The sequence below is a fragment of the Rhamphochromis longiceps genome, linkage group LG18 (assembly GCF_057381845.1).
Source record: "Rhamphochromis longiceps isolate RC_006_pf linkage group LG18, R_longiceps_female_GT1.1, whole genome shotgun sequence".
NCBI lineage: Eukaryota > Metazoa > Chordata > Actinopteri > Cichliformes > Cichlidae > Rhamphochromis > Rhamphochromis longiceps.
In genome coordinates this window covers 33,622,889-33,636,630 of record NC_140574.1, presented here as the reverse complement: position 1 = coordinate 33,636,630, position 13,742 = coordinate 33,622,889, and the positions used below count along the sequence as shown (strand labels likewise).

General features: G+C 45.4%; 1 protein-coding gene and 1 long non-coding RNA gene across 2 annotated transcripts; both read right to left on the bottom strand.

Annotated features, from left to right (window-relative positions):
- Positions 1-232: 232 nt before the first annotated feature.
- Positions 233-5,055, bottom strand: LOC146648726 (uncharacterized). The gene is made up of 3 exons (XM_085389943.1): positions 5,044-5,055; positions 2,684-3,908; positions 233-282 (listed from the first exon to the last, which is right to left on the bottom strand). Exons 1-3 carry the CDS (start codon positions 5,053-5,055, stop codon positions 233-235), a joined length of 1,287 nt encoding a protein of 428 aa, XP_085246069.1.
- A 3,836-nt stretch (positions 5,056-8,891) lies between these two features.
- On the bottom strand, positions 8,892-11,827 carry LOC146648725 (uncharacterized). Its single transcript, XR_014908457.1, has 2 exons — positions 10,206-11,827; positions 8,892-9,583 (listed from the first exon to the last, which is right to left on the bottom strand). It is a non-coding gene; the product is annotated as an uncharacterized LOC146648725 (long non-coding RNA).
- Between the last annotated feature and the right edge of the window lie 1,915 nt (positions 11,828-13,742).

Below are 13,742 nucleotides of genomic sequence, written 5' to 3'. Positions count from 1 at the left end.
CAAAAAAACTACTCAATTACAGTAACGCAGTTGAGTAGTTACTTTCCACCTTTGGATAAAGCTGATATTCCCTTTTACAATTTTATTACATTAAAATAGCACAAGGCTTAGCATCAAAGCAGCTGATAGAAAAGTCTTCAGAAAAGTTACTTTTTTACTTCTTGCTTTGAGTACATTTCCACTGGTGCCGAGTAGCTGGGGTTTATCGCTGATATCTAACTTTAGTTCCGTGTTATGGTTCTTCGCTTTTCTGCTCACCCGAGAGGTTTTCTTTGAGCAGGACTGAGGGCAGGGAGAGTCATTAGACTGGGGCACACCTACAGCTTAACCCTCTGAGATCAAAGTCAACCCTAGTTACTAACCCTAAGTTTTGGAGAAAATAAAAATGGTTCTTTTGAAAGAAGATGCAAATACTATCAACCACATTTTATGTAAACATGCATGGCAACAGCACCGCCTACAACTGCAAAGCTCTCCAGCGAGTAGTGCGGTGCTCTGAACGGATAATTGGAGGTGAGCTTCCCTCCCTCCAAGACATCTACAGGAAGCGGTGCCTGAGGAAAGCGGGGAGGATCATCAAGGACTCCAGTCACCCCAGCCATAAACTGTTCAGACTGCTTCCATCAGGAAGGAGGTTCTGCAGCATCTGGTCCCGAACCAGCAGACTGAGAGACAGCTTCTTCCACCAGGCCATCAGACTGCTGAACACGTCATAGACACCTCAGCTTCACTACTGGAACTTTAACATTATGCACTCCATACTGTACAGTAATGCCACTGTTTTGCACATGTCTCACTCTGTATATTTTATTTTATATATTCTATTCATTGTTTACTCTATTTAATTTGTAAAATATGTGTATACACACACACACAGAAAAATATTTAGTATACACATCCAGAAATTTTAGTATACACATCCAGAAATGCATATACTATTATATATTGTACATATATTTATTAGTTTCAGATGTAGCCATTCTTGTATTTTGCTTGTTTACATTATTGTATTTTGCACAACTCTGTTGCTTGTGAAGCTCGCACACAAGAATTTCACTCACATGTGCTGTACCAATGTACCTGCACATGTGATGTGACAATAAAAGTGATTTGATTTGATTTGATTTGACATGCTGCAAATCTGCAGTTCTGCAGACTTTACCTGAGGAAATTAACTACTGTTAATTGAATTTTAAATAAAGAACTAACAGGAAAGCTAGAAAGTAAACCAGTCCAGAAGGAACAGCTGAACCCTGATATTAAAAGAAAAAGATGAAGGTTATAAGGTTTCATAAGATAGCGGAACAACAACATTTGAGCTTGTGTTGCTAAAAAAAAAAAAAAAAAAAAAAAAAAAAAAAAAAAAGAAGAACATAATGACTAATCACAGATCATTCACCCATATCAATTTCCACCCAGATGCATTTACACTTTTTCAGTATCTGGTTCGAATACCTGTTAAAATGCATCGTGTGGGGGTTTGGATATCAGTCTATATTGAAAGCTTTTTCAAATAAAGGCTGGTAAGGGGCTAAGTGCAAAGGGATTTTTGCCAGTAGATCTGTCACGGCTGGCGGAGGGAGCCGTGTGGTGTGGAGGAAAAGGAGGACCCAAGATGCAGCAAACTGATGATACGAGTGATGTTTTATTTACAAAGGTGGTGGTGACAAAAACAGGCAACGAGGTATGAGTACTTTACAAACGGAAACCTAAACTGGGAGAAACTAAGTGACAAACCTGAGACCATACAAAAGGGGTGCGGGGCAGAGAGACGCAGAGACAGGAACACCATAGAACGCAGAGGTAGACGGATGAATGCAGACGAGCCGACAACAGGCAGGAGAACACACAGGGCTTAAATACACACCAGTAATCAGGGGATGAGGGACAGGAGGGCAACACAGCTGGGAGAAATCAGAACCGACGGGACAGGGGAAATGTAAACTGAACACACTCACATCAGACAGAGACCTTCACAATAAAACAGGAAACTCAGACACGGGGAACCAAACAAGACACAGATCTAAACAGACAGCTTCACAAACAGATGGGGTGACACCATAGACAGACAGATACAGACGCAGACTCAGAGGCAGACCGAATATAACACAGAACTAAAACAATCATCATCATCTGGAAAATGATAACAAACTAAAAGCGCTGGGTCACCGACCCAGGACCATGACAGTACCCCCCCCCCCCGCAAGGGCTGGCCCCAGACAGCCCAAAACAAAAACAGACGACCAACCCAGGGCGGGCGGCGGGGGACCAGGACGGAGGGACCAACACCAAACAAAAAAAAAAAACTCCAGTGACCCAAAAGAATTGACCAAAACACAACACACACTGGAGTCCCCGAACAGGGTCCCAAAATATAGTTCAGGAGGCCGGCCCGGAGGCTGACAACTCAGGAGCCTAGAATAGTTCATCTCCGGGGGCCGACCATGCGGAAGGCAGTGGCGGCGACGGGGAAACCGTTCAGGCGGCCGACCGTGTGGACAGCAACGGCGGCGACGGGGAAACCGTTCAGGCGGCCGACCGTGCGGACAGCAACGGCGGCGACGGGGAAACCGTTCAGGCGGCCGACCGTGCGGACAGCAACGGCGGCGACGGGGAAACAGTTCAGGCGGCCGACCGTGCGGACAGCAACGGCGGCGACGGGGAAACAGTTCAGGGGGCCGACTGTGCAGACGGCAACGGCGGCGCGAATGCAGGTCCGGGGGCCGACCGTGCAGACGGCAACGGCGGCGTGTAGGAGGTCGTCCACGCAGCAGGCGGGGGTGGCAACAGAAGTCCGGAGGGCGGCCACGGTGGTGATGATGCCCAACAAGCGGCCTGGCAGACGACCGACGATGTGAAGGTGGTAGTAGGGGACCCGAAGGCTGCGTGGCCCCTGCAGCCCCAGGCGAAGCGGAGGCTGGTCCAGGCGAGGCTGAAGCCGATGCGGAGGCTGGTCCAGGCGACGGCGTAGGTGAAGCAGTAGCTGGACCAGGTGATGCTGATGAGGATGCTGAAGCAGATGCTGGACCAGGCGATGCTGATGCTGGACCAGACGAGACTGAGGTTGAAGCGGAGGCCGGACCAGACGAGACTGAGGTTGAAGCGGAGGCCGGACCAGACGAGACTGAGGTTGAAGCGGAGGCCGGACCAGACGAGACTGAGGTTGAAGCGGAGACCGGACCAGACGAGACTGAGGTGGAGGCTGGACCAGGCGAGGATGAAGACACGGAGGCCGGACCAGGCGTGGATGACGGCAGCGGGACGGCTGCAAAACCTGACGGCAGCGATGCTGCAGGAGGTGATGTGGAGATGTGCTGGCTGGGTCCTCCAGGACCGTCAGCAGACGAAACTTGAGGCTGGACGGGCTCCTCGGGCCCCCCAGCTGACGAGGAAGCGGAAGGAGGCTGGACGGGCTCCTCGGGCCCTCCAGCTGACGAGGCGGGAGGCTGGACGGGCTCCTCGGGCCCTCCAGCGAGAACAGTCTCAGGACCAGTGGGCACAGGGGCCCCTGGAACACACGGGACAAAACCAGCAGGCGCACGGGCCTCTGGCAGGCACAGGACAGAACCAGCAGGCGCGGGGACCTCTGGCAGAGACAGAGCAGAACCAGCAGGCGCACGGGCCTCTGGCGAACACAAAGCGGACTGCGGCTGCACAGAGCAGTGACTCAGCTCAGGCAGCGACAGCCGGATGCAGTCCTCAGCTGGCTTCTTGACCTCCAGGGGTCCAGAGTCGGCTGGGGGCTGGAACCCAGCCTCTGGGGAGGCCCTGGAGTGCGTCACAGTCTCTGTACTGGCCAGCTGTTGGGGACTGATTACTGCGTTATGTGGCGTGTCTCTCTGCTGGACATGAACAGGTGAAAAACAGTGCTTTTTGGGTTGGATGGACTCTACCAACTGAGCTATTGACTAGGCTATGGACTGTAACATAGTGTCTAATGAATCTGACTGTGACTGTAACTGGGCTATGGGTAGTGAGGCTGACTGTGATGGAGGTGGCGACTGAGCGGCTAACTGAGCTAGTGGCTGCTGGGCAGCTAACTGAGCTACCGGCGGGGCAGCTGACTCAAAAAAACACAGCCCCGGAACAAACAGTCACACAATCCAAAACAGAAAAAGGGTCCTTCTTGAAGGAAATTGCCGTCCCGGGTTTCCTCCGTGGCGTGAGCGATAAGCAGAGTTTTGTCCTTTCCTTCTAAGATTCCTAATTATTTAAAGTAACACTCAGGTATGCCATTCAGCGTGTTAGTACGAGCTCGGGAGCAGCTTGGGAGAACAAGAAAACAGAGACTGCTTTAGGTTGCCTTCCCAATCGACTCAAAGGTTTATTTGATACACAGCAGTTTATATAGATGAAAAAAAGGTTCGTGTGTCAGCAAGTTCTCAGTTCAAACCAGTACAGACCAAATAAGGAAACGTCTTCCTGCCTTGTGAGCAAAGAAGTATCCTGTGTGTAGTTTATCAGTTCAGCTACAATTTATGATCATCCCAGCAAAATACACAGAATACAGAGTTCTTTCATTAGTGAATTCTGAAACAAACCACCTGGCCTTTAACGAGCCTTTTTCTAAGAGATAAGGAAGGGAGGATGGGAGTAAGGAAGTGGTCTCGTCTCTGTGGTGTTTTCGACCTTGGGGTACCAGCTTGTGAGTCCTACACATTAATTCTTGGGTCAGAGAGAAAGAGAAAAACAACTAGTAGATGGACCTTATTGAGTAACAGTTTTCCTGTATAAAACAATATCCTATAAATGCTACTATGGTATCAAAATATCATAACAGTTCTCCCCTTTTATCATGAAATGATAACATAGTATAAAGACAGAATGTAATAACATAATATAAAGACAAATCATAAATGTGAAACAAATCATAAATGTAACTAGTCCTTTGAGTGAGCTTAATATCAAAAATTCCGAGAGCGTATACATGGTATCACACAACAGACAATAATCATCAAAAACATGCTGCAACGGTTACAAAGGCTACAATTAGTTTCTTCCATCTTCCAAACGTGTCCTGTAGCCACTTATGTAGCCACTGACCGTGACCTGCATTGGCAATTAGTTCTATCTGCAATGCTTCAAGTTTATTCATAGCTTGTGTGAATGAACCGTTAGGGGCGGTATTATTGGGAATGAAAGTACAGCATACATCAACGGTTACTAAACCACAGGTACCGGTCCAATTAACAGGTAAAGCTAATCTAAGAGTATTATTGCACATCCAATAAGCATGTGGGATTGGTCTGGTCAGGCGCGTGCCCATGTGTGATTTAACTAACTCCCCCCAGTCAGTATCATTTAAGACACCGTCTGGGGGAACAATGATCGATTCTCTGCTCGAACTTGAACTGTGTGTGTGTTCCTCCAGATAGGATAAAACTTCAGCCACAGAGACAGCTAGCCATGTCTCATTACAGCGTGCACCTGGGGAGTCAGAGAAGAATGTATAGTTATCCTTTGTATAATCTATGTGTGTGTCTGGGCCAGTTAACTTTAGTCTGCGCAGACATATCATACTAGTATTAAAATGGAGAGGGATCTGTCCTAAGGGCAGTGAGGGTTTTAACCTAGTCTTAGGGCGTTTCATTGGGGCGCAGGTCCCTGCGGTGTCATTAGATAACTTCAATAATTCGCCTAATGGAGTCTCAGGGTTAGTTGGTGTGTGTGTGTGTCTAAGTAGGCAGTCGAGAGGGCTCAGAGTCAACTGTAAAGCGTCTTTAAAGAGAGCATTATCTCCGCCGATTTCTTCTAGTCCCTCAGTGAGGGGGAAACCGGATATGGGGTATCCTACTATTACCTGTTCTGGATTAGCCTTTGAACAGACATAACAGTTACTGTTTCCTAAATCACGAGCGGCTGTTCTGGCATTTTCATACCAGGCGTTAGCTCCTGTTCTAGAGAGTGCATAAAATGGTTTATTAGTGGCGTCTATGTTGCTATTTACTGATTTTAGGGAACGTGAGGAGTGCATTAAGTAGGTGTCTTGCAAAATGGAGCATGAGGTATAGTCAGCAAAATATGACCTACAGAAATATGAACATGGTTGCAGTCTACAATACAAAATAGCAAAGAGAAATCCTAAGGTTAATGCGATAGATATGATAAATAACCTAAATATATAAGAAAAACAGTTCTTCAGTCGTCTCCTGGCCTGGTCCCAGGTTCGAGAGACATTGAATAAGCGTCGTATGATGACAATGGGCATTTCATTTTCTCCATTATCAGGATGGAATGAGTCTAGCTTTATCAGGTTAGACATCATGTGGTACTTTTGGCTTTCTGTTCCTGCTGGATGTTTGAGTACCTTGTTGTTGTTCTTTCAGACGTTGTGTGTTAATCAGTGATTGCGTGTGTGTATGTAACTTTTGGATCCGGGCGCTGGCTCGCCTGAGATGTCATCTACCCGTGTGTGTTTATTTGCTCTAGTTCCGGGCGCTGGCTCGCCGGAGATGTCATCTGCTTGATCCGACGCCTGAGATGGTCCGATTGGGCTGGTCTTAACCCTGCTGGCATGAATCCACTGAGGTTGTCCGTCCGTAAGGATGCTGGTTCTTCGTCACTGCCAGTACAGTCTGGGGCTGGAACACGCGCGGCCTCCCAGAGAGTCCTTGGTTTTAGTGGCTTCTCCAACATGCATCTCCTTGTCTCCACTGGTGGAACTGTGGAGGGGAAAGGCTGAGAGAGACAAACTTTCTGATAGTTATTATTCAGTTTTTCTACCAGGTTGTGAACATCAGTGGACAATGCAATATACATCACCTTCTACTAGCGGTGCCCCTCTGGAAGCTGACCATGGTGTTGGAAATAGTCTTATTTCAAATGAAAATAATTTGGTTACTGTAGATTGAGTCATTCTAATCTCACACAGGACTTGAGTAAGTAATTTGACCCAGGTCATTAAAGTTTTAGCACACTTTTGAATTACTTCTAATGTGAATGAAGATCCTCTATCACTGTTAATCTGGTGAGGTATTCCGAATCTGGGTATTATTTCATTGCTCAACTTTTGACAGACTACTTCTGCAGTTTCTTTTGATGTTGGATAAGCTTCTACTCATTTACTAAATTGATCCACTATTACCAGTAAGTACTTGATGCTTCCTTGCGCTGGCATATGTGTAAAATCAATTTGTAATGTATGAAATGGAAAATCTGGTTGTGGTAAATGCTGATGTTTTGCTTTTGAGCTACCTACATTAGTTCGCGCACATGTTAGACAGGTTGCTAATATGCTTTTTACTGCATGTGATGTTTTCTCAATTACAAATCTTGATTTTATTGCCCCTATTACCCCTCTTTGTCCGACATGACTCACACAGTGAAAATGTCGGGCAAGGACTGGCATCAGGGAATATGGGAGGGCAATCAAACCCTTAAGATTTTGTATAAGCCATCTCTGTCATCTAAGGTACAGTCATTATTCTCCCAATAGGTGTAATCACATGCAGAGGCTTGCTCTTGTATGAATTTTAAATCAACATTTGTGTCTAAATAGTCTGGGAGTGTAACAAGTGGCAGCTGTAGGGGCACAGATAATACTTCCTGTGGAGGTGGGAGCTGTGATGCAGCTGCAGCCTTGGCTGTCACGTCTGCTAAGGCATTACCTGTTGCTTCGTCTGTGTCAGCTGTACTGTGTCCTTTCGTTTTTACAACTGCAACGGCCGATGGCAGCTGTATAGCCTGAAAAAGTCTTTGAACAAAATCAGAATTTAGCAATTTATTTTCCATCAGCAGATCTAAATCCTCTCTGTCTCCACAATGTGCCAAAGTCATGCACAACGCCAAATGCATAGCGGCTGTCTGCGTAAATTGTCATACACTTATCCAAATGTAGCTCACAGGCGCGTATTAAAGCCATGAGCTCTGCTTTTTGTGCTGAGTGAAATGGTAATGAGTGAGCCTCTAGTATTATGTCAGGCAATGTCACCACTGAATAGCCACAAAGAAATGAGTTGTCACTCGGCCTTGAACAGGACCCGTCCACATAAACCGTGGCTGAGTCTGGAATAGGTGTTTGCTCTAAATCTGGACGTGGTGCTGTGGATTCCTGTATACGTGTCATGCAGTCACGAACGTCAAGCCTGTCTGAGCCATCCTGTCGGTCAGAAGAACACAGCATAGGATCAATAAATGTGCTGGCGAATCAGGTGTGCTGCTCGCTTTTATAGTGAGATTTGCATATGTTGTTTAGTTATGTTTGCTACAATGGTCGTGACCTGGTGATTGGTGTGTAGAATAGTGTCATGTGAGAGTGTGAGCTTCTCGCAGTCCCTTATCATGATAGAGCAAGCTGCTACTGCCCTCAGGCAGGCCGGCATTCCTGAACAATTCAGGCAGCACCTTTGAGTGGCGGAGGTCAGCACTCCCTGTAATGCATTGAAAGAGGCAGGCATTTCTGTGGACCACAGTATTCGAGGAGGCTTGTCTTTTTTTTACAACAGTCACGCAGAATGTGGTCATGAAAAGAACAGTCTGGTATCCACTGTCTGCAATAGTTCACCATGCCCAGGAAGGACAACATTTCCTTCTGTGTAGTGGGACGAGGGACAGAGGTCACAGCTTTGACCCTGTCTGCAGTCATGGAACGTTTTCCGTGAGACAGTGTGAATCCCAAATATTGAACAGAAGTCTGACAGTACTGCATTTTCTTTGCTGATGCTTTGTGGCCAGTCTTTTGGAGGTGCTGGAGAAGCATGTGTGTAGCAGTTTGACATAGTTTTTCACTTTCAGCACAGAGGAGGAGGTCATCCACATGTGGATCAGGGTGCAGCCCTGGAGGAGTGAAGCACCATTGAGAAAGCAGCAGAGCTGTCTATCATGCCTTGGGGCAAACGAGTCCAAGTGTACTGCTTATTTCTATGTGTGAATGCAAATAACGGCTGTGTGTCTTACTGAGAAAAAGGAGCGGAGCATAAATCCACCACGGTAAAGTGTGTATGCAATGCATGTCAATATGCTGTGAACATCTGAAACGAGAGGTGGCAGAGGAATGTTGACTGCATTAATTTGCCTTAAGTCTTGTATGAAACGCCATACGCCAGGTTTGTTAGGCTTTGGCACAGGATTGACAGGAGTGTGGGCTTTATTACTCCTGTAGTCAATAAATCTCCTATCATGACATCTAGGGCTGCGGCTTTTTCGGCAGAAATGGGATGTTGCTTGACATATACTGGCTTGTTGTGTTTTAATAGGTGTACGTGATAAAGTGTACAGTCAATAAATCCTATATCATTCTCACTTTTAGACCACAATGTCATATTCTGGTATTCAGCTGGCAATGTAACTGCAGAAATAGTACAGTGGATAGGTTAGGTTACATCTATGTGACGACATGGTGTAGTTATGTCATAACCTATGTCTGAGTTATGTGACAAAATCACTGTTTGACCTTCACTTGTGTGAGCAGTTATCATGTTGTTGAAAAGTGTGAGAGAAACAAAAGTGTGGCTCCCAGTCATGGGATTACCTGTTAGTGGCGTCTGTACACGTTTTTTTGGCACAGTGTGTGACATAGAGTACCGGACAAAAAGGATGTTGAGTTCATTCTCTGCTGAGGGTCCAGCTGACACAGAGGATGTTCCTTCTCCATCATCTCGGTACATAGGGCAGAGAAAACATAAGCTGTTATCAGTGTCAGCAAACATTTCACACTTTGTGTTAAATTAAATACACAAATTCATTTTTGCTTTGGGTGTCTGCGGCTGCTGGAAAACTGAGCTAAATTTGCACCTCTAGCTTGTCCAACAGTGCATAAAGCGTTTTATGAATACTAGGATAGATTCATCAGGCTTCTGTTTACACATAGTTACTGCATTTAAGTCAATTTTGTCTCTGGACATTGTTAGCAGGAATTTCTTTAGATTCTTAAAGAAATTGGTGATTTTGTCATTATTTACCCACAAAAACTCTGCAGTTGTGGATGCTTTGGGTCTAATTCACCTATCTCTCTTATGAGTTGTGACTCGGTTACTCCAGGAATGCATTGCATGCAAGACTAGCTTTTCCCGCGGTAGATTTATTTTCTATGCTGGAGCCTGCACTAGTTTTATTTGATGTTAAAGCATCTACGCCTGGTTCCGGTCCTTTTGTCCATAGCGGTAACATTTGATGCATCACGTCGCGGCATTCTATCATATTTTCTACAGGACTTTTTAAGCAGACTACTTTTCTTATCACAAATGATATTCAACATTTCTACGGACCTGTTTTCTGGCGATAATCGTTCGGGATAAGGCTCCGAAAAGAGATTAGAATGCATTGTACTCACAGTCCGTAAGTTGTAAACAAAGTCAGTCACATAAGCACTCCCGCATGTTCTGGATACGTAATCATGGAAGTCTTCGCCGATTCGTGGACGTGGGTTACACGTAACTGGAAATGGGAGTCGTACTGAGCTGTTGTTTGAGACTTTAAATTTAATTTTTTTTGGTTTTACAGGTAATTTTGATTTTTTATCGGACTTGTCTGTGGTTTTTGAATTATTCTGACCCATGTTCAGTGATTTCCAGAGGGGTTTACACGCTTGAAGGATTTATGTTAGTATTTTCGCTGCGGCACAGCTGAGGTCACTTTAAATTTATTGCTAGCAATTTTTTGTTTGTGTGAGCAACTCTCACTTAGCGAGCAACTTCTCGCTTAACGAGCAACTTCTCGTAAAACAACAGGCAACTTCCTGTGTCTTTCTGCTTTTAATTTACTGCTTTTAACCCTTGTATGGTAATCGGGTCTGTGAGACCCGTTTTCAGTTTTCTTTCGTTTTTTTTTTTTTTTTTTAACAAAATTAAATTTAATTATTTACTAGCTTTCTGTGAGTGAGCAACTTCTCACTTTTTAACGTACGTTTCAAGATAACAGGCAACTTCCTGTGTCACTCTTTGGTGAGCAACTTCTCACTTAACGAGAAGTATTTAAGACAACAGGCAACTTCCTGTGTCACTCTTTCTGAGTGAGCAACTTAAACAAAATTAAAATATTCAAGACAACAGGCAACTTCCTGTGTCCACCAACACCACACAAGGGTTAATTTACTTTATTCGGGGACTGAGGAAGTCGTCAGTGTATCTCTCTGGATCACTAAGTGAAACTTCGTCAGCATATCCCGTTTTTTTATGGATCGATCACTGAGAGAGGTATAATAGGTCTTTATATAAATATGAAAGACGCATATTTACCTTCTGTCAGTCATCCCACTTCTGACACCAAAATTGAAGGAAATTGCCGTCCCGGGTTTCCTCCGTGGCGTGAGCGATAAGCAGAGTTTTGTCCTTTCCTTCTAAGATTCCTAATTATTTAAAGTAACACTCAGGTATGCCATTCAGCGTGTTAGTACGAGCTCGGGAGCAGCTTGGGAGAACAAGAAAACAGAGACTGCTTTAGGTTGCCTTCCCAATCGACTCAAAGGTTTATTTGATACACAGCAGTTTATATAGATGAAAAAAAGGTTCGTGTGTCAGCAAGTTCTCAGTTCAAACCAGTACAGACCAAATAAGGAAACGTCTTCCTGCCTTGTGAGCAAAGAAGTATCCTGTGTGTAGTTTATCAGTTCAGCTACAATTTATGATCATCCCAGCAAAATACACAGAATACAGAGTTCTTTCATTAGTGAATTCTGAAACAAACCACCTGGCCTTTAACGAGCCTTTTTCTAAGAGATAAGGAAGGGAGGATGGGAGTAAGGAAGTGGTCTCGTCTCTGTGGTGTTTTCGACCTTGGGGTACCAGCTTGTGAGTCCTACACATTAATTCTTGGGTCAGAGAGAAAGAGAAAAACAACTAGTAGATGGACCTTATTGAGTAACAGTTTTCCTGTATAAAACAATATCCTATAAATGCTACTATGGTATCAAAATATCATAACACTTCTCACTCACCACAGCCGGCAGTTCCGAAGTCCTAATCTCCGGCTGTGGGGTGACGCGCCGACGGCGCGATCGTCGCTTCCTCCCGGGCAAAACCTCCGGCGGGCCGGGCAAAACCTTCACCGCCGGGCTGGGTTGGGAAGCGGTAGCGGCTGGTGGGTGAAGGTGCAGCTCGTGAAGAAGGAAGTCTTGTGCTAGCGGGTGAAGCGAGTCCAGCAGCCAGGAGTGGGCAGAGATTAGCTGCTGTAGCCTGGCTTCTACCGCGCGGTGAAACCCTTCCCCCTCGTGCTCGAGCCACAAGTTGACCAACCTTGAAACAGTGTCAATTAATTCCTCCCGAAACTCCTGGGAAGGTGCAGATGCTGCTGGGTCCATGTTGGTCGGCTCGTACTGTCACGGCTGGCGGAGGGAGCCGTGTGGTGTGGAGGAAAAGGAGGACCCAAGATGCAGCAAACTGATGATACGAGTGATGTTTTATTTACAAAGGTGGTGGTGACAAAAACAGGCAACGAGGTATGAGTACTTTACAAACGGAAACCTAAACTGGGAGAAACTAAGTGACAAACCTGAGACCATACAAAAGGGGTGCGGGGCAGAGAGACGCAGAGACAGGAACACCATAGAACGCAGAGGTAGACGGATGAATGCAGACGAGCCGACAACAGGCAGGAGAACACACAGGGCTTAAATACACACCAGTAATCAGGGGATGAGGGACAGGAGGGCAACACAGCTGGGAGAAATCAGAACTGACGGGACAGGGGAAATGTAAACTGAACACACTCACATCAGACAGAGACCTTCACAATAAAACAGGAAACTCAGACACGGGGAACCAAACAAGACACAGATCTAAACAGACAGCTTCACAAACAGATGGGGTGACACCATAGACAGACAGATACAGACGCAGACTCAGAGGCAGACCGAATATAACACAGAACTAAAACAATCATCATCATCATCATCTGGAAAATGATAACAAACTAAAAGCGCTGGGTCACCGACCCAGGACCATGACAAGATCATTTGATATATAAATTCAGTTCAGTTCAATTCAATTTTATTTATACAGTGACAAAGCACAACAGCACAACAGGCGCTTTAAATTGTAAGGTAGACCCTACAATCCTACAAAACCCAACAATCATATGACCCCTTTTGAGCAAGCACTTTGGCGACAGTGGTAAGGATAAACTCCTTTTTAACAGGATGAAACCGTTCAGGCAGAACCAGGCTCAGGGAGGGGCGGAGCCATCTGCTGTGACCAGTTGGGGTGAGAGAAGGAAGACAGGATAAAGCCATGCTGTGGAAGAGAGCCAGAGATTAATAACAGGTATGGTTCAATGCAGAGAGGTATATTAACACATAGTGAGTGAGAAAGGTGACTGAAGAAGAAATACTCAATGCACCATGGGAATCCCCCAGCAGCCTGCACCTATCCGGTCTTTAAGTGATGACGTGACAAATCCCTCTTCCGTGCTTAAACTACTCTGCGTTTAATGAGGCTGTTGTGTATTTAACATGTTTTAATGGTTTGTATCTTGTTCTATTTAATCTCAACAAGCCCCTAAAAACAGTCAGTGATCACTGTCGGCCTCTCTCAGTTTTTATTACCTCTATTCATTTTAAAGCTCAGTTTGTAAAACCTTATGATGTAACTACAGCCCAGCCCATACAGCAGTATATTAACAAAATAAGATAAGATAAGACTTTATTGATCCCACAACGGGGAAATTTTTGCGTCACCTCAGCTCAGGTACAGATATCAGAAGGAAATACAAAAATACAATAAGTACAATCAATGAAAAAAAGTCAGATAATACACTATATACAATGGTAGCATCCACAGTATGTGATTATGGATATGGTTGGAAATATG